This window comes from Perognathus longimembris, chromosome 2, assembly GCF_023159225.1.
Source record: "Perognathus longimembris pacificus isolate PPM17 chromosome 2, ASM2315922v1, whole genome shotgun sequence".
In the NCBI taxonomy this organism is placed as follows: Eukaryota; Metazoa; Chordata; class Mammalia; order Rodentia; family Heteromyidae; genus Perognathus; species Perognathus longimembris.
In genome coordinates, this window is record NC_063162.1 from 104,075,639 (window position 1) to 104,103,611 (window position 27,973).

At 38.9% G+C, this 27,973-nt stretch overlaps 1 protein-coding gene across 1 annotated transcript in view; it reads left to right on the plus strand.

Annotated features, from left to right (window-relative positions):
- Reln (reelin) overlaps nucleotides 1-27,973 on the plus strand; it is a 435,472-nt gene that overhangs the window by 324,265 nt on the left and 83,234 nt on the right. The window contains exons 25-31 of the mRNA XM_048339842.1: nucleotides 4,938-5,143; nucleotides 5,727-5,898; nucleotides 6,563-6,763; nucleotides 8,842-9,074; nucleotides 23,002-23,159; nucleotides 24,908-25,115; nucleotides 26,513-26,589. Of these exons, the coding sequence (XP_048195799.1) occupies nucleotides 4,938-5,143; nucleotides 5,727-5,898; nucleotides 6,563-6,763; nucleotides 8,842-9,074; nucleotides 23,002-23,159; nucleotides 24,908-25,115; nucleotides 26,513-26,589 (1,255 nt within the window). The remainder of the gene's footprint in view (nucleotides 1-4,937; nucleotides 5,144-5,726; nucleotides 5,899-6,562; nucleotides 6,764-8,841; nucleotides 9,075-23,001; nucleotides 23,160-24,907; nucleotides 25,116-26,512; nucleotides 26,590-27,973) is intronic.

Sequence of the window (27,973 nt, forward strand, 5' to 3'; positions counted from 1 at the left end):
ATTTAAGCCCCTTTGCTTTCCTGTCTTCCAAGCTCATATCTTGGAGGGTCGATGAGTGGAGCAGGCTCTTAGTCTCTTCTCAGTTTCCCTTAGGAGGCTGTGAGCCTGGGGTGAAGGATGAACAGGAATGGAGTGGTATAATTTAGATGCTAAGAGCCAGACTGCAGGATCCAATCTGAACCTTCCGCTACCCTGTGCTGTGACTTGGAGCGCATTAATCTTGTGACTTAGCCACATCTATAAAGTGGAGACAGTAAGAGGATCTGCCTCACTAGGGTTATTAGGTGGATTAAATGAGTTTGTATTTGTCAGTGATGTAGAAGGGTCACAGACATGCAGAAAGCACTTGTGTAAGTGCTTAATAAATTTGTCAGTCCATTAATCTCAGAAATAAGATGGGAGGAAGGAGGAATAATGGTAGGGATGAGGATGTGCAGAGCTCTGCTTAGGGAACTGACTAGATGTCAGTAGTAAGATGATATCTCAGGGTCTATTCTTGCTTACTTTTACTGGTATGTGGACTCTAGCAGAGTTTTTCTTGCAGCCTTAACCTTCCCCAGTGGTAGAACAAGATTAGGCATGCCTAGTAGTTACCCACAACTAGGAGCTGAGATTCCAGGCAGAATTACAGACTGATTCTCTTGGGGCATCCCCAATCCATGTTGTTTGGTAGGAGGTGGAAGCAAGGAAACTACTTCCCTCTCCTCTCTCACCTATCCTAGACAGGACATTCTTTTCCCTCTCTGTTCCAATTAAAAAGGGACATGGGGGTAGGGAGAAGAACTTCAATCTGAGCAGTGTTTCAAACTCTAATTACTGGCAGCTATCTTTAGAGTTTGGAGTGCTTAATAGCACTTCTTTCCAGACAGGATTACAGCCACCAGTTCTAGGACAATTAAATATGTCCTGTTTTATATCACATAACAAAATAGGTAAGTGCAGGTGATCTACCATAAGGATGATATGTTGCAGAATCTGGGCAGAAATCCAAGACACATTAATTTAAAGCAAGTGCAAAAAAAGACACAGGTTTTGTTTTGATGCAGGTGCAGAACAAAGAATCACAAAGTAAACAAGACAGAGAATGATAGGAAATTGGGGATGTACTCCATTTAACAGTCTTTCCTGTTCATTGACATTAAAAGTCTCCTGATAATTATTTTTTGAGATAGCAATCGATAAATGATCAATGTGCATTGCATAGGGTATGGCTATGCAGTTTGTGATTGTGCAGAAACAGAAAGCTTGTGCTTCATAAGCAAAAATGTTAATGTAAGATTTTGAATCTTTCATGTGTTTCTCTCCACTTCAAGATAATCTCTGGAGTGAAACTACCTAGGTTTATATGCACATTCCAGAACTCACTCACTGGTTCACTTTGCAACACTGTAACAACTCTTTGTATCTCAGTTTTCTTAAGTGCATATTGGGATATTGAGAATTTTTAAATGAGTTAATACAAGGATAGAAGAAAGAATAGAGGAACAAACTTATTAAGAACAAACTTGGTGTTAACACTCATAATTCTATTTTATAAAAATAAATTTCAAGTTGGTAGTATTGAATATTTCCAGATGTATGGCATACCACTAACTTAAAATCATTTCAAAAGTAAAATTTTTCCCTTCATCTCTCAATGCAGGTTTGTTTTATGAATTTTTGTGAAAACATCTCAAAGTCTTTTTGTTTATTTATTGTGTCTATCATTTGGGTCTGTTTAGAATTCTAAGTGGTAAATGCCACCTTAAGCCTAAAAAGGGAGAAATTCAGCTCATGCAACCAAACACTAGGAAATTTTAGATGGCATTTCAATAACTCAAATGCCCACATACCTTTCCCCACAAGCATTTTAAAGTGGAGAACAAGCACTAACCCAAAGGAAGATTTTTAGGCTATTTGCACACACCCCCAGATGAATTTCTCTAAGACATATTTTCTTCTTTCCCTCTCCTTGTCACACTTGTTCAGGAGGGTCTCTGGTACTTTCCCCCTACTTGTATAACTTGTATTCCTTTTGTAAACATGAGTTATCTGCTACAGTCAAGAAATGCTCCTCATCAGAGGGTTGCCAGTCTCCCTGCCTTTGCTCTAGTGCTACTGCTCACCCTCTACTCAAACCTTACCCCATCCTACCTCACCCCGCATTCAAAGAATCCTTTCCACTAATCCTGCTCTAAGGCTGTTGCATCCATGGAACTTTTGGGAGCTAGAGAAAATGGTACTAATCTCTATTCTTAGAATTATTTTCTCATTTATATTTATGTTGATCATGCTTTTATTTTTATCCTCACAGTGGCTGACAGAATGCAGACAGCCACTGACTGAGCCCCTCTAAAAAAAGTGTTAAGCACTGTAGTGGAATAGGAGTTCTATTTCATGCTGTGGGCATTTACGTATCATTAAGCACTCATAAGACCAAACAGATTGGAGAATTAATAAGTAATCTAGTGCCCAAAGCCAGCTCAAGAAGTGATCAAGGCTTGATCTGCAGCCCTTAGTTCTCACTGGTGCCTCTGACACAGTCTAGGCACTTCTTCATGATTTTAATAGCATCACACCTCATTCTGCCTGACACAATGAATAAATGGATGAATTTAATAAGAATTGCAAAATAAAAATTCTAAAGAAATGGTGATTTTTCAAACAAATGCTGTGGAATACCTAGTGTCATTCTGATTAAAGAAAACATTAATTAGACAGGCAAAAGTGAAGATTCATAAAGCATTTTGAATGTTTTTATTGTTAAAGTTCTAGATTTTGAAAGTGTTGCCCAATAGGACATGTTTTATTTTAGCTACACCATTTTAAAGGGGTGGACTGTTTTAGCCTAGAATTATTTTTTCTTCCACAAACCATTCTTCCTTGCAGTGTGAAAACCTTGGGATCTCTGAGGCATATCTCACAGTACTATTGGTTCAGTGGAGTTCCTGTCAGTTCCTATAGTCCAGGAATGAGGAGAGGGGTAGCCTGCTCCTGCAGTATACTTGCACACAGACATGCACACTTATTATCTGTGTATGCATGTCTACACATGAATGCATAAAACCATTCATCATAGTATCACAGAAAAACCACAAAGCATCTGTTGCATAAACCCATTTCTCTTTTTTTCCTCTGAAACACTGCTCCTCATTCTAGGCTTCTGGACAAGAGAAAATGATTTGTGCTAGAGTCTAGTAATGTCAAAGTAAGCATTTGTGTGACATTTTTCACAACCTACAAATATCTTACAAAACACTCTTCCTTGAACCTCTTATTAGACAAGCATTATCATCTGTTGGAATAACCACCCGGCTCTGCAATTCCACAGTAGACCAACATTGAAACCAGCTAATTGTGATAACTGGATTTTTAAGATAATTCTCCTCACCTTAAGGTTATATCCTTCTAAGTCATTTCCACATTTCAAGGTTTTCATAAGAGTTTGTGAGATTGAAATTAACCTGCATGGTTCTGTAGTTTCTCTTAAAAAATAATTCATCTTACTGTGATCCTGTGGTACAATATTACTAGGGTCCCTGGGTTGCCATATTCCAAATCAACAAAAAAAAATTATAAGTATGTATAGCTAACTGAAATGCATGCTACTTATAAGATTTTCTCCAATATAGTTTCAAAGAATGAAGTTTTTCTCAGAATTAACTGTCTTTATTTTGCAGATACCTTAGTATGTTTGGGGGGGGATCTCATAATTGGCCTTTAATCTTACCCAATAGCAGTATTCTCTATGAGCTCCAAATATTTCCCCCTGTGACTTGTAAAAACTGAAACCCTGTGTTTTTGTTTGCTTTGTTTTTGTCTCCTCTTTTTTGGTACTGGAGTTCAAACCCAGGACCTCACTCATGGGCCCTGAGAACCTTTACTTATAAAGTTATAAACTTAGTAGGTTAGAATAAAAGGTGTTTTCACAACACTGTACACTCAGTTTTCCTTCCTAACTTCTAATTGAAATTCTTATGAACTCTTCAAAATCAGTTTGAGGACTCTATGGATTCACTCACGTAAAGCCTGTCTAGATACAAGGATCTCCTAAGCAGACCTCTTTTCACAAAACTAATTACACACAACAGGAATAATTATACTATCCTTGCCCATCCAAATTTAATACCTCAAATATTACTCTGCCATTCAGGGGACATATAAAATAAAGAAAGGGATTTGTGGGCATTTTTTTAATGCTTCCAATGGAAACAGACTATTCTGTGATTGTAGGAGCTTACTTCAGTGATACCTCCAGCTTCAAGAGTGAGAGGACACAGGCAGACTAAGAGGCTGAGAAACTGCAAATCTCTGTCAAACAGTTTCTGTCTTGCTATGTTCACTTTAATTCCCAGAGGAGAGGAGGGTTGGAAGCCTATCTGTGGGGAGTATGTTCCCTCAGGAAGGCACAATGACATGCTAGTTAACATACATGTAACCATGTACCATGCTATTTTATCTAATCATAACAACAGGAAATGAGGAAGGTATTACTGCCTGTAGTGTACCTTTGAGGAAAATGAAAACTCAGAAAGGTCACACAGCTAGTGAACATTGAGAATGATATGCTGAGATTCAAACCCAGCTCCAACTGATTTCAAGGTACAAAAGTCATTCCCCATTACTCCGTGAGGAGCAAATTGACAAAGCAGGGGTTGAGAGTGTTTTCATTAAATTTGTTTTTTTTTTCACTTCCAAGTAATCTTGTGTATAATAAAAAATTCCCCAGGGTTTCATAATGAAGTATAGAGATCACGAATGAAGAGAGTAAAAAATATGTAGCCGGGAGCAGTTTCCACAGTTAGGACAGAGACCGGGACATAGTATAATTAGTTCATCCCCATCATAACTGCAGCATCCTCTGCATAGTTCTAGAATAATCGTGAATTTTAATCTAAACAGCATAATGCCAGAGAACTTCCAGATGATTGATGGCGATTTCTTTGTCTTCCTGAAAGGCCGGGAAAAGACAGTTGGTGAGCTGGGATCTGGATACTTCTTGGGTGGACTTTGTCCAGTTCTACATCCAGATTGGTGGAGAGAGTGCTGCATGCAACAAGCCCGACAGCCGAGAGGAGGGCGTCCTCCTTCAGTACAGCAACAACGGGGGCATCCAATGGCACCTGCTAGCTGAGATGTACTTCTCAGACTTTAGCCGGCCCAGGTAAACTCTCACCTGGTGATCCTTCCTGTGGCTTCCAAGATTGAACTGTTGACATGTTTCCAAAGTGTTGATAATTGGGAAAAATAGACAAATTCATAAATCATTAACACAAATGACAGATAACCAACAATTTAAAGAGTTCTTGTCATTTGAGCAAATGGACAGAAGCCACTTATATTCATGCTTACATTTTTAAAGAATTTTTTACAAGTGACTAAACCAAAAACCAAAATGATTGACCACTGTTAACCAAAAGAAGCATTAGTATATTCCAAGATCATTTTGATCATATTGATCAACAGCTTTCTACTAGGTTGATGTGATAACATACAATTAAACTGTTTGTATATCCACCTTAAAAGTATGACCAAGGTCTCAGAAACCAGTGAATCAAACACAATGGAACCATTTTCCCTTAAGATATAAGTGCAAATCAGATAAACATGACAAGTACAAACTTTCTTCCAACATTAAGATCAAACAAAACAGAACTTTCTCTGGTTGCTACCCTTGTGGTTTTATCAGCATCTAAGGAAAACATAGCCTTTCCTTTCCCAGCCTCAAACCATTTGCTATCATGCAGATTTGTTTATCTGGAGCTTCCAGCAGCTGCTAAGACCCATTGCACTCGGTTCCGCTGGTGGCAGCCTGTGTTCTCCGGGGAAGACTATGACCAGTGGGCCATCGATGATGTCATCATTTTGTCTGAGAAGCAGAAACAGGTCATCCCAGTTGTCAACCCAACCTTACCCCAGGTATTTCTTATCCATTGGAACTCAAAGAAAGAATATAAAAGTAGATGAGACACAGATCCACTTTCTTCCTTAAGTACTTTGTGCCTGCCCATAGACTGTGCGATAGGAATGTAACTGTCTAATCTGGACATGAGTCCCTCATGCCTGTAATCCTAAATATTCAGCAGGCTGAGTTCTAAGAACCTTATCTTGAAGCCAGCCCAGGAAAGAAAGTCCATGCGATTTTTTTATCTCCATTTAACCACCAAAAAGCCAGATGTGGAAGTTTGGCTTAAGTGGTAACCTTGAGCAAAAAAGTTCAGGGACAGTGTCCTGGCCTTGGGTTCAAGCCTTATTACAACACACACAAAAATAAACAAATAAATAAATAAAATAAAATTAACTGTCTCTACTTAGTATTTTGTTATCACTCTAGTCTACCCATTCATAGATGTGAAAAACATTATTATAAAATCTGGTGTCAAGTGACTAGTTAGACAATCACAAAATATCTGGGGTTGTTAACATCAGAAGAAATTTTTCAATACTTTTTTTTCCAAGTTTGTTTAGAGCCATCTTCTCTATTTTTCTACCAGTGTGAATCCCACATGGCCCATAGCATGTCATATCTTGTTTTCAAAGCCATCCAATTGTCTTCCTTTTGTCTTCCCGTTGTTTCCATCAGAACTTCTATGAGAAACCAGCTTTCGATTACCCTATGAATCAAATGAGTGTGTGGTTGATGCTGGCTAATGAAGGGATGGTTAAAAATGAAACATTCTGTGCTGCCACACCATCAGCCATGGTATTTGGAAAGTCAGATGGAGACCGATTTGCAGTAACTCGAGATTTGACCCTTAAGCCTGGCTATGTGCTTCAGTTCAAGGTATTTATGCACAAAGATCTCCCTAGAACAAAGGAGCACTCACACATCTTCCACACCTAAGAGCACAAATTTTTTGTGTACTATTGAAGGGATTCACTTAACTGAAACCTCCGTAATCTTCAAATGGCAAAACTTTGCATCTCTGTTCATGAGGAAAAGAGTCTATTTGTTTTTAAGGAGTTCCAGAAGTTATGGCTGTATCATGAAGTTAAGAGTTCATAAAACTTCCAAAATTAAAAATAAAGTTTACTTTAGGACTTCAATCTGATTGTTATTTAATGAGAGATATGCTCTGAATCATGTTGAATAAGTTCTTCTGTTCAGCTCGCTGGTGATGATTGGACTGAAGAATTATTTCATATTTTGGCTATAAGATTTTCAACTTTCCTTCCTTTAATTCAGTAAACTTCACCATCGTTCTTCTAAAAGCTTATTAACTATCTTTCAGCACTGTGGTAACATAACAACATGTACAGCCAATATTGACTTTGACAAATTCCTTTCTCAGAATCTTAATCAAAATTTCATTGTGTTTATAACAAAATCCCATTGGTGAATTTGGGGGTCAAAAGTAATGCAGTTTTAATGAACTAGCACAATTAAATGGTCCTTACATAATGGCAGGATACAGATGCTTAATAATTTACACATGGAATTATTAAAGAGGTCAGATGTTTATAGGAAGTTCTTCAAATATAATTTCCACAGGTCTGTAAACAAGGAAATGAATTGTAAATAATATGATTAGTAAAATGGTATCCTTCCTCATTTAGATTTTGACACTTAACTGCCAGTGGTTAGAACGTGAATAACAATATATAAATGTGTATTTATTTTTGATACACTGAAAAATGTTACAAAATAATATTAGTAATATATATCTTTCTATAATGCTATGTTGTTTTTGCCTGATACATTATTTATTCAATTAGTCACAAAATCATGGTACTAATGGCCTGGAGATCTGGAGGACAATATCCTGAGTTTTTAAAATATAAATGAAAATTATATATAGTATATATATGTACATATCTACATATGTAAAATATTTCAAGTCCTTATAGTACAAGAGAGCATAATATTAAAGGAAATCCTTTATCCTTACATCACAAGCAGAAAGCTGTTAACCCATGGTTTTTAGTCAATAAAAAGATATAAAATGTAAATTATTCAAGCACTGATGGCTGTTGAATAGTTGAAACCTATATAAAATTTTGATGTTATTTGTACAGAAAGGTGCCATGATGGAGCATTTTTAAATGATTACCACTAGATAGTAAGAACATAGCCTTAGCAACCCTCAAGGAGCTCAGAACCTAGATAATGATCTGGAAAATAAGAGTAACAGTGTATTCTCAAGGAATACTCTAGTAGAAGTGGGTTCTTGGTGCTATAAGTGCCCTGCCTTGTTCTTAGCAGCATTAATTGAATAAATAAGGAGAGAGTTTAACATAAAACTGTTATCAAAAATACAAACCAAACAGCATTAAAATTTATTTGCACATTTATTAATTTAGAAAGAAACTTCCTTAAACTATAATACTCGGTGATTTATGAGTATTACTGTGCTCACCAAAACAGATTCATTTGAACCTCACTAATACCTAATGAACACTTAGAACTAAAAAACTTAGTGTGTCTACATTCTAACTCAGCAGCAGCTCTAGGAATTTGTGTCTATTTGCACCTTCTGGAGGGAGAAGGAAGCAACTTCTTATCTTTCATTTGGGATTCCAGAACCATCATCACAGTATTTCCCTCGTCAATAAGAAATCCACACAACAGGTAGCTTTCTGGGCCATATGTATGTATATACGTATATGTACATATACATACATATACATACATACATACATATACATACATACATACATACATATATATATATATATATATATATATATATATATATGGTGCCTATTACTTGCCTAAAGAAAGAATCTGAGAATTTAGGAGACAATCTTGGTTGGCATTGAGCCATACCATTCTTGTTATGTAAATTTCATGCAGACTTAGTAGAGGGGGCTCTGGCTGCTCTCATACAAAACTTTGTACATTTCTACTCTTCCTTTTAACAGCTGAACATAGGGTGTGCCAGTCAATTCAGCAACACTGCCCCAGTCCTCCTTCAGTATTCACACGATGCTGGAATGTCCTGGTTTCTGGTGAAAGAAGGCTGTTTCCCAGCTTCTGCTGGCAAAGGATGTGAAGGGAGTTCCAGAGAACTGAGCGAGCCCACCATGTATCACACAGGAGACTTTGAGGAATGGACAAGAATTACCATCGTTATCCCAAGGTCTCTTGCATCCAGGTAAACAGAACATCCTTATGATGTACTATAGCTGCTGATTCATGGGCACCCTTATTTATCTCGGGATCTACATGTCAAATATCTCAGTAATTTAAAGAATGCATAGACTTTCTATTTTAACCATAGTCTCATTCTTCTTGAGAAAAATAGCCATAGGAAAAAAATTCCCCCAAAATGGTGTGTATATGTGTGTGGAGCAGGAAGGGTGCTTTGCTTACACTCATACACATGCTTGGTAATGACACAAGTGCATTTCCTCAGCCAATTATTCATTCAACAAGTAGTCACTGAGTGTTTCTCTGTGCCAAGTATTGTTCTGTTATTGAGGATAGAGATTATAGAATAAAAAAATCAGTTAAGGTCTGAGAGCTATCAGAATACACTTTTATATCAAGCTTTTGCGAAGTAAATTATTTTTCTTTTTTAAAAAAATATTACTTTTATTTTTTTTCAAATTTTTATTATCAAACTGAAGTACAGAGAGGTTACAGTTTCATACATTAGGCATTGGATACATTTCTTGTACTGTTTGTTACCTCCTCCCTCATTCGCCCTCCCTCCTCCCCCTATCCCTTTTCCCCCATGAGGCGTTCAGTTCATTTACACGAAACAGTTTTGCAAGTATTGCTTTTGTAGGTGTTTGTCTTCTTTTACCCTGTGTCTCTCGATTTTGGTATTCCCTTTCAATTTCCGAGTTCTAATAACAGTATAGACAGTTTCCAATATACTCAGATAAGATTACAGAAATAGTGTAGACAAACCACAAGAAGGTGATACAAGAACATCATCAATAGTAGAAGCTACACACACATGGGACGTTGAAAGTAGTTACAACTGTGATATAACAATCGTTTCCATAACATGGAGTTCATTTCACTTAGCATCGTCTTATGTGATCATAAAGGTATAGCTATTGGGCTCTTGTGATCCTCTGCTGTGACTTGCCTAAACCTGTGCTAATTATTCACAATAAGGGAGACCATAGAGCCCATGTTTCTTTGGGTCTGGCTCACTTCACTTAGTATAATTTTTTCCAAGTCCTTCCATTTCCTTACAAATGGGGCAATGTCATTCTTTCTGATAGAGGCATAAAATTCCATTGTGTATATGTACCACATTTTCCTGATCCATTCGTCTACTGAGGGGCATCTGGGTTGGTTCCAGATTCTAGCTTTGACAAATTCTGCTGCGATGAACATTGTAGTGCTGGTGGCTTTACTGTGATTTCGTTTGTGGTTTTTTGGATAGATACCCAAAAGTGGGGTTGCTGGGTCACAGGGGAGTTCTCTATTTAGCGTTCTGAGGAATCTCCATACTGCTTGCCAGAGTGGCTGAACCAGTTTACATTCCCACCAACAGTGAAGTAGGGTTCCCTTTTGGCCACATCCCCTCCAACAATTGTTATTGTTAGTTTTCTTGATATAGGACATGGGGTGAGATGGAATCTCAATGTTGTTTTGATTTGCATTTCTTTTATGGCCAGTGATGTAGAGCACTTTTTCATATGTCTCTTGGCCATTCTCATTTCCTCATCAGAGAAGTCTGTCTGTAAGTCTTTAGCCCACTTGATGAGGGGGCTATTGGTTCTTTGTGGTTTTGTCTTGGAGGAAGGTAATTTTTTTAGTTCTCATATATTTTAGATATGAGGCCTTTGTCCATTGAATGGCCGGTAAAGATCTTCTCCCAGTCTGTGGGCTTTCTGTTTATCTTGCGAGCCATGTCCTTTGCCGTGCAGAAGCTCTGCAGTTTGATGCAGTCCCATTTGTCCAACCTTTCTTTGATTTGTAGCCTTTCTGGGTCTTTGTTAAGGAAGTTCCGTCCTGCACCAAGGAGCCCAACTGTTTCTCCTACTCCTTCCTTTAGTGTTTTCAGAGTGTCTGCTTTGATTTTGAGGTCTTTAATCCATTTGGAATGGATTTGGGTGCAGGGTGATATATAAGTATCTAGTTTTAGTTTGTTGCATGTGTTGAACCAGTTTTGCCAGCACCACTTGTTAAAGAGGCTATCTTTCTTCCAAACTATTGTTTTAACACCTTTATCAAAGATTAAGTAGGCATAGTTCTGTGGGTTCATTTCTGGGTCTTCAATTCTGTTCCATTGGTCTTCAGGCCTGTTCTGGTGCCAATACCAAGCTGTTTTTATTACTATAGCTTTATAATACAGCTTGAAGTTGGGTATTGTAATTCCTCCAGCACTGTTCTTTCTGCTTAGGATTGTTTTTGCTATTGTGGGTCTTTTATTGTTCCATATGATCTTTTCTGGATTGCTTCCTCTATTTTATTAAAAAATGGTTTGGGGATATTAATGGGCATTGCATTGAATTTGTAGATAGCCTTTGGCAATATTGCCATTTTGATTATGTTAATCCTCCCTCAGGCTTTTGAAGTTCTCATCAAAGAGGTCTTTCACTTCTTTGGTTAAGGTTATTCCTAGGTATTTTATGTTTTGGGGGGCTATTGCAAATGGAGTTGCTTTCCTGATTTCAGCCTCGGTCTTCGGGTCGTTAGCATAGAAAAAGGCCGTTGATTTTTGAGGGTTTATCTTATATCCTGCAACGTTGCCAAAGTTTTGGATCAGCTCTATTAGCTTGTGGGTAGAGTCTATGGGGTTCTTAAGGTATAGGATCATGCCATCTGTGAAGAGAGAAAGTTTAGCTTCATCTTTTCCTATTTGGATCCCCTTTAAATTTTCTTCTTGCCTAATTGCTCTGGCTAGGAATTGTAGTACTATGTTGAAGAGCAGGGGAGAGAGTGGACATCCCTGCCTTGTTCCTGATTTTTTTTTTTTGGCCAGTCCTGGGCCTTGAACTCAGGGCCTGAGCACTGTACCTGGCTTTCTTTTGCTCCAGGCTAGCACTCTGCCACTTGAACCACAGAGCCACTTCTGGCCGTTTTCTATATATGTGGTGCTGGGGAATTGAACCCAGGGCCTCATGAATACGAGGCAAGCTCTCTTGCCACTAGGCCATATCCCCAGCCCCCTTGTTCCTGATTTTAAAGGGAATGGCTTTAGTTTTTTACCATTTAGAGTTATGCTTGCTTTTGGTTTCTCATAAACTGCCTTGATTAAATTCAGAAATGTTCCCTGGAATCCCAGTTTTAGCCCTGGTGCTGGATTTTATCGAATGCTTTTTCCACATCCAGAGATAAAACCATGTGGTTCTTTACCTTGCTCCGGGTGATGTGGTGGATTACATTAATTGACTTGTGTATATTAAACCAACTTTGCATCCCTGGGATGAATCCAGTTTGATCGTGGTGTATGATTTTTTTGATGAACTGTTGAAGTCGATTGGCCAGAATTTTGTTGAGAATTTTTGCATCTATGTTCATCAGGGAGATAGGTCTATAGTCCTCTTTCCGTGATGAGTCCCTGCCTGGTTTTGGGATGAGGGTTATACTGGCTTCATAGAATGTGTCTGGTAGTGAACGTTCTCTTTCAATTTCATTGAAGAGTTTGAGAAATATTGGTGTGAGTTCTGTTTTGAAGGCCTTGTAGAATTCTGCAGTGAATCTGTCTGGACCTGGGCTTTTCTTGGATGGGAGATCATTTATTGCTGTTTCTATTTCAATACTGGATATGGGTCTGTTTAGAAATTTTAAATCTTCATGGTTGAGTTTTGGATATGAATTTTTTTTCTAGGAAATCATCCATTTCTTCCAAGTTCTCGATTTGTTGGCATAAAGTTTTGCAAAATAGTCCCTTATAATTTTCTGAATTTTGGTTATTTCTGTGGTTATGTTACCTGTTTCATCTCTTATCTTGTTTATTTGAGTGTGCTGCCTTCGTTTTTTGGTCAGGTTTGCCAGGGGTCTGTCTATCTTGTTGATTTTTTCAAAGAACCAACTCTTTGTTTTGTTGATTCTTTCGATGGTTTTTTTCGTCTCTAATTGATTTAATTCTGATTTGATTTTAATTATTTGCTTTCGTGTATTGATTTGGGGTTTGGCTTGTTGTTCTCTTTCAAGGAAATTAAGGTGCTTCCTTAAATGATTGAGTTGCTGTTTCTCCAGTTTGTTGGTGTATGCACTCAGAGATATACATTTTCCTCTGAGTACTGCCTTTTCTGTGTCCCAAAGGAGCTGGTACTTTGTGTCCTCATCTTGATTGAATTCCATAAACATTTGAATTTCTGTTTTAATTTCTTCGATGACCCACTGATGGTTCAGCAGAATGTTGTTTAGTCTCCATGAATTGTAGGATTTTCTGTGGTGGCTTTTTGAGTTGAGTTCTAATTTTATTCCATTGTGGTCTGAGAGAATGCAGGGAATGGTTTTGATACTTCTGAATTTGTACAGATTTTCTTTGTGCCCTAAGATGTGATCTATTTTGGAGAATGTTCCATGTGCTGCAGAGAAGAATGTGTATTGTGTTGTTACTGGGTGGAATATTCTGTAGAAGTCGGTTAAGTCTAGTTGGTCTATGCAATTATTTAGTTCTGTGATTTCTTTGTTCAGTTTTTGGCGTGTTAATCTGTCCAGAGGTGATAGTGGAGTGTTAAAGTCCCCAACTATCAATGTGTTTGGGTCTATGAGTGTTTTTAGAGTCAGTAGTGCTTGTTTGATGAAGTTGGGTGCTCCTGCATTTGGTGTGTAGATATTTAGAATAGTTATATCTTCCTGTAGGAGAGACCCCTTTACTAGTATGTAGTAACCTTCTTTGTCTCTTCTTACCTTTTTTAATTTGAAGTCAATTTTGTCTGACACTAGGATTGCAACTCCAGCCTGCTTATAGGGGCCATTTGCTTGATAGATTTGATTCCCCCCTTTCACTTTTAGAAGATGTTTACTTTTGTTGGATAGATGTGTCTCTTGGAGGCAGCAGAAAGATGGATCTTGATTTTTGATCCAATTTATGAGCCTATGTCGTTTGATTGGAGAATTAAGTGCGTTAATGTTGAGAGTTAGGATTGAGAGATGATCATTTGTTCCTTTCATTATCACTATCTTGTTAAAAGCTGTGTCTTCCCATTTCTTGATCTGATGTTTACTATTTAGGGTTCATTTCTCTGTCTGTATTGGGAACTTGATTATTTTCCCTGTATAGTACATCATTGAGGATTTTCTGTAAAGCTGGTTTGGTGGAGATATATTGATTCAGTTTTTCCTTACTGTGGAAGACTTTTATTTGACCTTCGGCTATGAATGAGAGTTTGGCTGGGTACAGTATTCTTGGTTGGTAGTTATTTTTATTTAATGTTTGGTATTCATCATTCCAGGCTCTTCTTGCTTTCATGTTCTCTGCTGAGAATTCTGGGGAAGTTCGGTTTGCTTTTTGTTTATATGTGATTGTTTTCTTCTCCCTAACAGCTTTAAGGTTTCTTTCCTTGTACTCTACTGATCCTGTTTTGATCACAATGTGTCAGTGGGATGTCCTGTTCTGGTCTGGTCGGTTTGGGGTTCTAAATGCTTCTTGTATCTGTATAGGCCTATCCTTCTAGATATTTGGGAAGTTCTCAGCCAATATTCTATTAAATAGGTTGCCTATCCCATTAACTTCTTTCTCCAAGTTTTCCTCAATACCTATTATCCTTAAATTGGGCTTCCTGATCATGTCTTGAATCTCCTGTAGTGATCTGTTTTGTTAATTGGACTGGATTTGTATTTAATTTTTTATCTTTCTCCATAGATTCTAGGGAATATTCTGCTCCTGAGATTTGATCCTTTGCTTCAGCTAGTCAGGACTGTAGGCTAGCTTCTTGATTTTGAATCTCTTTTCTTTCTGACTGGTCTTTCCTGATGATTTCCATGTCATCTCTTAGGTCTTGCATGGACTTCTTTACTTCAGTAATTTGGTTTTGAGTGATGTCTCTCAAATCTTTTACCTGGGTAGCTATCTTTTCCTTTGACTCTTGAATTTCATTTATCTTTCTATTTGTTGAGGCCATGAAATCATCTGTTACTTTATGGAAGGATTGCTGTATTGATTCAGACTTTTCATTTAACATGTTTATCAGTAGACTTTGCAGAGCATTTTGAGGGTTCTCTTCTATGTCTTTGATTGACTGCTCTGTTTCCTGCTTGTTTTGAGTGGGAGAAAGACTCCTTTGTTTGCCATCTTTCTTGTGTTTCTTCTGCCTATTTGGATTGGGAATGCTAATCTACAAGCACCTGTGAGCACCGTTTTAAGACCCAACATAGCCCTTACCAAGCACTGTTGTGTAAATCTTGTAACTTCACAATTATATACAGATACTTTGTATACCTGTCTATAAACTTAGATTTGGTGTTCCTAAAGAATAGAACTTCAGGGGCTGGGGATATGACCTAGTGGCAAGAGAGCTTGCCTCGTATACATGAGGCCCTGGGTTCGATTCCCCAGCACCACATATACAGAAAACGGCCAGAAGTGGCGCTGTGGCTCAAGTGGCAGAGTGCTAGCTTTGAGCAAAAAGGAAGCCAGGGACAGTGCTCAGGCCCTGAGTCCAAGGCCCAGGACTGGCCAAAAAAAAAAAAAAAAAAAGAATAGAACTTCAGTATAACAACTGATCCTGGGCCCTGTATCCAGTAGTTACTTATTTACTGTTACAACCCTATGAGCAATTCTTGTTCTTATATTAAATTCTTTCAGGACTGGCTTTCTCTATGAACCCCTTTGATTCACTCGGATTAAGCAGGGATACCCTCTATCCAATAACCAGGAGTCAATGAAAACTGGAGATCCTGGCATTAAGTCAGGAGGGAAAGTTAGAGGTAGTAAAGAGAATAGAGTAAAATGTATTTGTGGGGGGCGGGTGATGATTTTGGTTTAGTTTCAGTGACGTGGAAATGTGGAGAAGAGTAGAATCAGTAGAAAGAACAAGGTTAAAATGATAGACAATGGAGAGTTAGCATAAAAGAGTGGAGGTTTTATTCATAGGAAAGTAATTTTTAAAGAAAGAAAACGCAACGAGAGAAATAAAGCAAAAATACTGGAGGACAGATGCACAAAAGAGAGAAAAATTATTTTTAAAAAATAAAAAGGAAAAAAAAACAAAAACGAACAACAAAAAAACTTGATAAAACAAACAAGTAAAAATGGAAAACAAAAAAAAAACCACATTTCAGAAGTGAAAAAATTAAAAAAAAATTTTTTTTTAAAGTTTAAAAAATGTTTGAAAAGAAAAAAAAATGGAGTCCTCCTTGTTTGGGTGTTCTTTCCCCAGTCTCTGGTTTCCTTGGGATGGTTTGCAGTCTTTTTTACTTATTGGCTGGTTTGACTTGCTTTCAGTTTGCAGGGGGTGGATCTGTTCTGACCCTTCTCCCCTGTTGGTGCAATCCCAGGTTTCTGTGGTTCGCACAGCTTGCAGGTAGGCCTTGGGCGTCCTCTGTAGATGGGGACTTGAGCAGTCTCAGGAACCATGGCTCCTCTGTCTGCTGTGTGGCCGCGGCCTTTAATGCCTGGCTTTGAATAGGCTGTGGACTCAACAGGGCCCGGAGCCTCTGGCCTGGTTGTTTGCCTCGGGGAGGTTCCTCCCTCCTGGACAGGGCGGTCGCCTGGTGGAGCTGGCTATGGAATTCAGCTCTGTTTCGGGCTGGGAATTGGGCTTCCTCTGTGACGGGACCATTTATCTGTCTCAGGAACTGTTTGTTCCTGTCTGGTGTTTCCGTGCTGCCGGTAGCTGCTCGCCGCTCACTTTAAATTTAGACATTCCAGCGGGCAGGGCGGGGCACCTCTGGCTAAGCTGCTGCCCAGGACTCGCCTCCCGCCTGGGCAGGGGGCGTTCTCCTGGGCGGATCTGGCTCTCACTGGTTGGTCCCTCTTGCCCTTTTCAAAGATGGCTCCTTTGTCCTCACTTTCCCCAGGCCTGCTTTAGTTCCTATGCCAGTGTCAAAGATGGCGCTTTGCTCTGGCAGTGGGGGAAGGGCTACCTTCCAGAAGCTGCTCTGTGGGCGCGAGTGAGAATATCTTTCGTGGGGTACTCACGCTTTCTCTGCGATTTCAGCCCATCTGTGCTCAGCCACTGTCTAGAGTATTTCTCCCTGGTCTACGCTGTATGCTTTAGCCATGCAGAGTGCAGGTTGCTGTGCCGGGTGCTGTGCCGGAGCGGGCACTGGCGCGGTGGCGGGACACCGCCTGGAGCTCAAATCTGTGTTTTTAGACGAGCAAAGTCGATTTTTCCTTCCTGGCCAGAATTTTTGTACTGTTAGAACTTACTCTGGCTGTCTTTCTAGGAGTAAAAGTTTCTATGGGGTGAGAAAACTACGATGTTGGAGGGAGATCAGCTAGGGCTCTGCTGCTCCTCAGCTGTCTTCCCGGAAGTCCTGCCAAATAGATTATTTTTAATGATTTGAAGTCTCCTTTCACAGAGAAGTTGAGGTCCCTTGCAATGTAAATGATTCCTTTAAATGACTGCTAAAACAAATACTAAAATTTAAAAAGAAATATTAAAAAATCAATTAATGAAGGAATTAGATGAAAGAAATAAGAATTTGAAGTGTAGCAGTTTCATTAATAGGGTCTCTTTTGGACAATCCCAAGAGGAAAAGTAGAGGGTTAATGAATTCATGTGGCTAAGTTAAAAGATAAAAAGCAGATAGATACATTCTGAGTTTTTAAAGGATATCTTTTATTTCAGGTTCTATATTTTTAAATGTATTTATTTATTTATTTATTTATTTATTTATTTTCAAAGTGATGTACAGACAGATTATAGTTTCATATGTAAGGCAGTGCATTCATTTCTTATCCAACTTCTTGCCTCCTTCCTCATTTTCCCCCCACCCTTTTCCCTCCCCATTTTCCTCCCTCCACATGAGTTGTACAGTTAGAATAAATTTCTAGCATTTTTGTACCAGATAGTGGAGATAACACAGAGATTAGCATTTTTAACATTATCATTTTGCAAAAGATAAAGAATCATTCTTCTAGTGGACATTTAGTTAAATCCTGCAACACAACATTAGGAGTGGCTCAATAAGTTATGGGGGTTCCAAGCTGAGATGCTATTTGTACTGCATCTGGTGATGTAGTCAGTGGTCGGGATACCCATTAATGTCATTCAGCAATATTTCCAGCTTTCTTATTTCCTAGAACAAGGCAGGATTATATTTTTTTCCCATACCTACTAAGATTTTTCCATGGCCAATATAATGTGAATGCACATGAGACATAGACATGTATTTTTCCATGTCCCTGTGTTATGAAAGCATGTATTTGCCGGGCTTAGCTCTACCCCTCCCCATCCACGTGGGGAGGGGTCCTGGGCTTATCTGTCTCTTCCGTGTGGGATCCATACTCGCTCTCTCACGTCCCCTCCGGCCAGTAGGGATTAGACGCGGAAGCGGGGTCCCAGGTTAGCCTTGGTTAGCATGTGGTTGCGAGACCCCATGCTCGCCAGCCCAAGGAAAGACACGAGTGCGCGGTGGTCTCGGAGACCGCCTCTAGGACGTCTGATTTATTCAAATGAGGAGCCACAGATATACCCCGCAAAGGCGGGCATAGGAGAGGGACTACAGGTTGGCCACAAGGGCTATCCATCAAGTGATGTCAGGGACCTTCCTTTGTGGGCAGAGGCCAAGCCCACCAAGGACTGGGTTCTGGGGTCCCAGGCCATCAGACACGTGCTTGCCCCAGGGGCTAGGGCCTTCTCTTCCTGTTAAAGGCAGAAGGGGAGGGGACAGGCTAAAGCCAGCTGTGGCCTCTTAAAGGCACAGCTGTCCCCAACAGTATTGAAATGAAGCCTACATTAGTCTGGGCCCCTGAGTACCTACAATAAGCAAACTCCCTTAGCCACCTACACTAGACATATACCCTAAGCAAAATTTGGGTGTTTGTTGAGTTAAACTCAGAGATTAAGAATTGTTTGTTACCACAGCATAACCTGTCTTATCCTGACCAGCATATTGGTTTTAGCAATTCATAAGAGTCTTATTTATGAAGTTGTTAGACGCCACTGTGTCAGTGTCTTCTTTCACCAAGTTGATTGCTAATGTACTGTGCATCATCCAGCTACATAAATGTTTGTGCTCTCTGCCTCCTGCATTACTTAGATGTGCAGACCTAAAAAAAAATACACCATAGCTGTTGGTAGGCAAGCTCACTGCATGAAAAAATTAATTGTGTCCAGTGCCAGTAGCTCATGCCTGGAATCCTAAGTACTCAGAAGGTGGAGATCAGAGGAATACTGTATTCAGCCAGCCAATATGGGAAAGTCTGTGGGACCAAAAAGCCAGAAGTGAAGCTATGGCTCTAGTGGTAGAATGCTAAGTTTGAGAAGAAGAAGAAGGAGAGGAAGAAGAACAACAACAACAAGGGGGAATGGGGGAGGAGGGGGAAGGAGAAGGAGGAGAGGAGCACCGCTAAAAAAACAGTGCCTAGGTCCTCAGTTTAAGCCCCAGGACCAGCACCAAAAAAAATCAGTTGTTCAAAACATTTCTGTATTAGTCTAATAAACCTTGAAACATAGTCTTTAAATGCTGGCAAGTTTACAAAGCATCTAGTGCATTATTTCAGTCAGTAGATCCAAGTCAACTTATGGGTCATTTCTTTGTCTTTTCATGTCAGTGTTCTTTGTAGTTTATCAAAGAGAAACACAAATGCCTTACTTACTAATGAGTAGGTGGCAGAATTGATGAGTCTACTAGCTTTAACAGAATTTAAGAATTGAACTTGCAGTCAGAATACAGCTCCATCTACCATAGCAGAAAGATACAAACACAATGCTTTGCAAGATTTAAACAGAGCCATTTATTATTTCTTATGCAATGATGAACAAGTGAGCAGTTCAGACAGATTGGCTATGCCGTCCTGAGCACATGGCTTCCATCTTGGGGTTCTTATCCAGTAAATGTAAAGGGAGTCAGGCTGCAGAGATATAGTAAAACACTGTCTTACTCTGATTTTATTTCTTAGAGGAACCTAAGATCATATTTGTGTAGTTTACGTGCTGCCATACAACATATCTCTCTAAAGCTTATCTCATTACTTAAAGCAATGATGACATTCACTTGCTCTCTGATCTTAAAACCCACATCAGGTTAGGATGTCTTGGCGAAAAGACATACTTTGTGAGATGGATGGAGAGAGAAGGAGGGTGTAAGGAAGGACAGGAGGGAGAGCAGGAAGAAGAAAGAAGGGAGAAAAGTAGGGAAGGAAGCAAAAGAATGATGAGGGAGTTAAAAAGAAGGAAAGGGGCATTCTATCTGTCTTTCTGCCCATCTCAAGTGGTGCCAGTTACCATGTAGCTCAGTCTTTACCTGCCTCACCATGCCTCATGCCCAGTTCTTCTACAAGCATAGGTGTAGTTAGAGAATATACACAGTACATTTTTGATGCAGTAACTAGGATGATGTCAAGAAGTTGTAAAACTTTATCATAAAAGCCGATAATCTAATCAAGAGCCCAAAAGCAAAAATCTAGTGTGATTTTCTCCAAACCTTCTAACAGTTAACTGAATCTATAATTACAGTTTGTTTAATCATGGTAGAACTGCCTAATTCATAAAAATTAAAATAAAATAAAGCATACTGAGGAAAAAAAACGGTTGTCTTTTATGTCCTTAGCATATTTTGAAGCTCCCAATGTATCAATATTTTCCTGAACCAAAGCTTTTTGGAAGACAAAATCTCATTAGGATCTAGCCTCCTTCTTAATTTGGATACCATACAGCTCACTGATGGATGGCATTTGTGATGGAGAGCCCTCTGCTAAAAAAAGATAAATATGTTGCTTCTTTACCCCAACTAAACCAGCTGTTGTTCCTTCTGCAATATGTTAAACTTGGATGTCTCCAAACATAGTGTGTTCAAAATTGAGAACTCTACTTATTAAAATTGTTAAAACTTGGAGCTATTTCACCGTGGGACAACATAATTATAATAGTTGCAAGAATATTGTTCTTTCAGAAATAACTTTAAGTTGGTTTTCTCAAAGGAGTAGTTTGTGTTCATAGAAATCCACTGTGCTCTTCTGTATGAGGACATCGGTGGTGGTAAAAACTTGTCCATGCATCTCTCCTGCTCTCCGAGGTGTCTCCATCTAGATTGCATGCAACTTGTTCTAGGTTCCCAATGCTGATGCAAAACATGGGTGTCTCTGGGCAGGGACAGAAACACGGTCGCTTAATATTCTACAGAATGCCTCTGCCACCATCCATCACTTGTGCACCTCTGCACAGAGCATATAGTTGCTGCAGGAGTAGCTTCCATGAATTATATGGTAGTGAAAGGTTGAGGTATAGAACCAATGCTTTATTCAGAGGAAGCATCATGGTGCTCTGATTAAGGATGGGAAAGATACAGTCTTTTATCCTTCATGCTTATCTGAAACATGCCAAACAAGGCGGGAAGTTTTGATGGATGGTTTCAAAAGTCAAATCACACAACTCTTTCTCCAAAATCATCACTTCCTCCAGAGTATTTCCTCCTCAGGTCTTCTCAGGGAGATGACCTCAATAGTCCTTGTGGTGGTTACCAGAATTGCATGTGCATGTATCTTTGGACAAGTGTTTATTGACGTGTCTTCCCACTCAGCTGTGGGTTGCATAAAAGCAGGAAGTGTGTCTGCATTTTGCTCCCTATAGTTTATTAAACCCATGCCCTCATTCTAGTCATGTGGCAGGTGCTTGTTAAATATTGGCTAAATGAAGGGATGTTGAATGTGCAGTAATGACCAAAGATAGGTGGTTTACTACAGTGGAGACACCTTTCATTTTTATGTGTTCTCCAAAATAAATGCAATGTTGTTTAGAAAGAAATCCTTCTTTATTCCACTGTGTCTGCTTGAAAAAGCAAGTATAGCATATGGGCACTGATACATTAATAATTTACTACGTGTGAAGCTTTATCCCTCTTCTTTGGGTGATCTCTTTCTGCTTAGTTATTTGAAGAATTCTTTACTAGTTCTTATTCCAGCAATTTGCAGGTTGCTAAATTCTTGTGTTCTGCTCCAAGATACATCCACTGAGAAAAGAACTGAGTAGCAGTGGCAGCAGGAACCACACAAAACTTGTAGAAATGCCTACAACTTGTACAAATGACTACATTATGCCAATTAAACCTTTGTTGACTCCATTTGTACCTTCCTTCCAACTAAAGTCAGTAAAGGTGTTTCCTTGTTGTTCCTTGGCAGCTGCCAGAGTTAACTGATGGCCCAGATGGCTGCCAAGAGTCCATAAAATGAGTACCTTGGAGTTTACAGACATGAAATGAAGAGGAAGGATAGGAAGCCATAGGTGTCAGCAGAGCTGTCAGTACAAACATAACTCTTCCCTCCTTGAATCAGGTCAATGATGGCAAATAAACAATATATATCCTAATGTGAGTGTACTATTTTTCATTTCAAGTATTTCCTCTTCTGAAAATATCCATAAAATTAGCATGATGGAAAGATGAGATACTAAGTCAAAGGAGAAATTTTATTTATTTGAAAAGGTGGGGAAAATATAAACCTTTGACATATTGCTGGTCATTAAAAGCCTTCCATTTAAATACACACACACACACACACACACACACACACACACACACACACAACAGTCTGTCAAGCACCAGTGGCTCACACCTGTAATCCTAACTGTTCAGGAAGCTGAGATCTGAAGAATGCAATTAAAAGCCAGCCTGGGCAGGACATTCCATGAATTAATTATAGGATTAACCATCTTAAAAAAGCCAAAAGTGGAACTGTGACTGACCTGGTAGGGTGCTAGACCTGAGCAAAAGAGCTCAGGCACAGCAACCAAGTTCTGAGTTCAAGCCCCACAAGTGGCACCCAAAAATAAATAAGCAAGTCTTCCATACCTGATATCATCCTGGAATTAAAATATCTGCTGAAGAAGGAACAGAGAAGTTTTGAGGAAAATCTGAGAGAGACACCTTCTGAAAGTTGTTAGCAGTCAAGCAAGCATCTAAATAAATAATAGGTTTCTTGAGTTTTTCTGAGTCTTTCTGTGTCCCTGTGCTTTGATAGGAGATGTGGGTGTAAGAAACAGATGTGTTCTCTCCAACAGCAAAACCAGATTCCGGTGGATCCAGGAGAGCAGCTCACAGAAGAATGTGCCTCCGTTCGCTCTGGATGGGGTGTACATCTCTGAGCCTTGCCCCAACTACTGCAGTGGCCATGGGGACTGTATTTCAGGCGTGTGTTTCTGTGACCTGGGGTATACTGGTAAGGCTACACATATGTGTCCCTTGATGGCTTGCTTGTAAAACGTTCCCCTTAATTATAATATTACATGTTCTTTCAAAGAAATAGATTCTGAATTTATTCTGGATTTCCCACCCAAGCACATATGAGGTGCTAAGGTATTTTGTACTTTCTCAAGCTGCCTGAAGAAGAAAACATAACACAAATTGCACTCCCTGAAGAGGACTTATTTATTATTAATAGCAATCATAATGAACATTGCTTGAGGCTCTGCTTCATGCCAGGCACTAAAATAAATGCTTTCTTTCACTCCATTCTTAGCACTCATTGTTCGTTCTTCTTGTTTTTTTGGGGGGAGGGACTTTCTTTTTAAATTTTTTGCTTTTTCATTAATTTTACAAAAAATTAGGATTCATTATGACATTTTCTCTTTTTCAAAAACTTTTTTAGCAATGCTGGTGTTTGAAAAATACCCTCAGCTTTTTTTACTTCCATTATTTTCAGATAAAGTTTTGCCTTTTTCTCAAATTGGCCTTTGACTGAGGTCCTTGTATGGTCTTGAATATAGCTGGCATTACAGTGCATGCTGCCACACTCCACTTTTTTGTTATTGTTGTTTAACTGTCCTTGAACTCTGATCTTGTCAATCAATCTCTGCCTCCAGAGTAGCTGTGATTATAGGAGGGAGCCACCAGTCCTGGCTCATGATGACAATCTCTTATGTGCATATGATGTACTTCAGTAGTATTCATCTTTCATCAGCCTCGCTTGTTCCCCTTTCTTAATGCCCTCTGTCCTCATGTCTTATTTTTAAAGTCTGATTGCTGCATAAAATAAGAGCTTCATATTTCATCTTATTTAGTTCCAATTACAGTCTTGCACCATAGTACTGCAAACTCTATTTACCCTATTTGGAGAAACTGAGGTACAGAGAGGTTTGTGGGGGTTGGGGGAGGGTGTTAATAATCCTCCAGGTCACATGGCTGGTTATTGTTGGAGGTTGGCTTCAGATTCAAGTAGTCATTCTCAGGAGGACAGAAACTCTTGACCACTTGGCTATGAGATTCCCCTAAACTCTTTAAAAACCTTGCTTTTAAAATAAATGTGGAACGTAATTTTTGACATTGAAAGTAAAAATGGAACATAAAATAGTAAATCCAGTGCCTTCCCAAGAGAGATTTACAAGCAAAGTATTTTCTGACCACAGTCACCTCTGAATGGTAACCATAAGCTAAACGGAAGAGGGAGCTGAGATTAAAGAGTAAAACTGGAGATAATATTTTAAGCTTCACATTTTTTTTCTTAACTTTCCCTAGACACAACTTCAAAGGGCTCCTTCCCAGCTTGTCAGTGCGCTTGCCTTCATCTGGCACATAACCACAGACACACAGATTCTGCAGGCCTTCTGTGGAGAGCACTGTCACTTGTCATTGCCTGGGTGGTATTTCTTAAATCTAGGACTAACTCCCTTTTCAGTTTCTCTAATAGAAGGACAATAGATGAACACATTTTACTGTGCACAAAATCTACTCTTCAGTTTATCTGAGCCCTCAAAGAAGCCACAACTAAGGAAATGCAGTATGCTCAATATCTCTTTTTATTAAAAAGAAATGAACACTTAAAAGACAGAATTGATGATAGTAGTCATAACTTGCTTTTGAGAAGGAATTTGCAAGTTACAAATTCTTTCTTGCCCATGTGCTAAATATACCTTTTAATATTTTGTGGCTTTAACAAAGCATCTCTCTTATATGTTCTTTTCTCTGTAGCTGCACAAGGAACATGTGCATCCAGTGTCCCTAATCACAGTGAGATGTTTGATAGATTTGAAGGGAAGCTCAGCCCTCTTTGGTACAAGATAACTGGTGGCCAGGTTGGCACTGGCTGTGGAACTCTGAATGATGGCAAGTCCCTTTACTTCAATGGGCCTGGGAAAAGGGAAGCGAGGACTGTCCCTCTGGATACCAGGAACATTAGGTGAGCCATTAATGGGTGCAGTTCTCCACCAATAGCACCATGTATTGACTGCACCATGAGGTCTATTGTAAAACATTCTTAATATCTTAAATATCTTATGTCATGTTTTTGACTATAGATTATATATGTGAAACTGAAGCATAACTTTAGCTATAATAAAAATTATGGTTACAAAAAATATCACAGGGCTGGGGATATGGCCTAGTGGCAAGAGTGCTCGCCTCGTATACAGGAGGTCCTAGGTTCAATTCCCCAGCACCACATATACAGAAAATGGCCAAAAGTGGCGCTGTGGCTCAAGTGGCAGAGTGCTAGCCTTGAGCAAAAACAAGCCAGGGACAGTGCTCAGGCCCTGAGTCCAAAGCCCAGGACTGGCCAAAAAAAAAAAAAAAGACAAAAAATTATATCACAATTCATTAATCAGTAGCAATCATCCCCAAGGCCTGAATGTCCATTGTGAATTCAGCATGGCTTTCTTCATCTTTGATACTACTCTGTGTATGCAGACAGAAAACAGAAGATATTTCCAGCTATGCTGTGTTTGAAAATGTTGTACCTTTATTTTTCTAAGTTAATTTGTAGTCACTTATTGAAAACTACCCTAGTTTGGAAATATACTTCATCTCTCCTTGCTCAGAATCTCTCCCTCTATTAGATCTATACTGACACCTCCTGGTAAAATAAAGAACGATTTGCTTTTTTAAAAAAATGGAAATAGTAGTAGCACACCTAAAATAAAACTAGGTGGGGGGGGGGAGGGCGATCAACTAAATTATGAGAGAATTAGAAGGAAAGAAAAAAACATGTTTGAAATGTTTAGTCCTTATCCTCACTAAAATCTGGGTTCCCTCTCATAATTTTTTTTTGCTTTTAGTCTCTTCCCTTTCCTGCTGCATTATTTTCTCAACAATGTGCAAGCCTAAAGGGTGGGCTCTACTGGTACCATAATATACATCACAGTAAGTGAGAGTCAGTTGTGAAAAGTTGAGTTAGCTCATGTAAATCAGCAAAAGATAGACCATTTAGTCAACCTAAATGAATACAAGATCTCACTTCTTGATGTTAAACTTTGCCTCTTATCTTGAATTTCCAAGAGTGACATTATCTGTATTTAGGATATTTCTCGTTAAATTACATCAGACTGTCAGAATAAATTAGAGTTAATTTGTTTTTCTTTTGTTTAAATCACTACAGAGAATATGAGTGTGTCAATTAACTTTTTATATTCGTGTTCATAGAATTAACTTACTGTAATCTATGTAGTTTCTGCCTATCATATATCATTTAAGTTTAAAAGTACTACTTCAGAATTACAGGGATTTTCCCTCCTATGTCCAAATACAAATAAAGTTCTTCTCAACTCACCTATTTGTAACTAAAGTTTTTTTTTCCTCCAGACTCGTTCAGTTTTATATACAAATTGGAAGCAAAACTTCAGGTATTACCTGCATCAAACCCAGAGCTAGAAATGAAGGTAAGCTGCCATCTTCCTTATAGAAATTACAATCACTGTTGGCAAAATAATCCTTTTTCCTCCCGGAGTTTGGTCTGGATTTCAAAAACCAATCTGTCTCCTGAATCATCTTCATCTTCTCTTCCGCTGTACAGAAAGGCTGGCTGGTGAAGTGTCATCTTTAAGCTTTCTCCTCCAGATCCTGAAGTCTGGAAAACAGCATGAGTGCAGTATCAAAGGACATTCACTTTAAGGAGCTCTCTTTCTTTATTATTCTCCATGAGGACAGAAAATGTTGTAACAGAGACTTTTGTATTCAGTGTTAGAGCTAAGCTCATTTGCATAGGGAATTATTGAAAGAGAAAACTCTACATCTGCCTCTAAACATTCTGGGAGGACCCAAATTCTTGTGCAGAAAGAACCAGTCTTAGAAACAATAAATCTTAACTTTCACTGAGCACTTATTACATACAAAGCTCCGTATCCAAGTGTTTTTCCAATACTAATTCATTTCATCTCCATGTTAACCCCTTACCATGGGAATTACTAGTAGAACTGTTTTACAGGTACAGAAAGTGAGAGATCCAGTAGCTTGTCCACAATCATACAGTGGATGAGCAAGGATTTAAACCATCACACTGGCTCCACACTGTACATCTTAACTCTCCCATTACATTCCTTCTCTTTGCTCTGAACCCCATTCTTAGTAGGCATCGCTACCCTCTTCTGTTTCAACTGCCTTGTTTCTGAGGGAAATGCAAAACCCTTGAAGTAAGCTTCTTCCCTGGGAGCTTTGCTCATATGATAGGATTCCATCAGTGATCCAAAATGTGTGTTGGTCCCTAGTAAAAAATCTGTGGGCTCTTTAGATGGATCTTCCTCAAAATATAGGTTGTAAAAACAAGATATCTTTAAAACATGGTCTTAAAAATAATGTCATAATCTTTTACAAGATTATGATCTGAGCTTGTTTTTGGTCTTTTATTACTGTGTAAAACATACTGGCTTTAACAGTATCAGAGAGTCAGCCGAAGTACAGAGCACCCTCTGTCAACTCTAAACCTCCTTGGCCATATCATCAGTAACTTAATGTATCTTTTGAGTCTCTCAGTAGTAATTAATCTAGTAATTATCCAAACTGTCATCTACTTACATAATGCTTTACTCTCTTCTGTCTGTCTTAAGCTAGACACTGTTGTTCTAGGTGCTGCAGATGGCAATATCAAAAGACAAGATTCATCCATCATGATGAGTTAGGTTATACTACAATAACAAATAGCTCTCTAAATATCAGTGAGTTCAAACAAAAAATGCTTTTTCCTTTGTCTGTATTTTCTTCATGGGTCATCTGAGATCTCCATCCTAGTACCCAAAGTAATAAAGTGTTGCTAGGTAGACTGGGGGA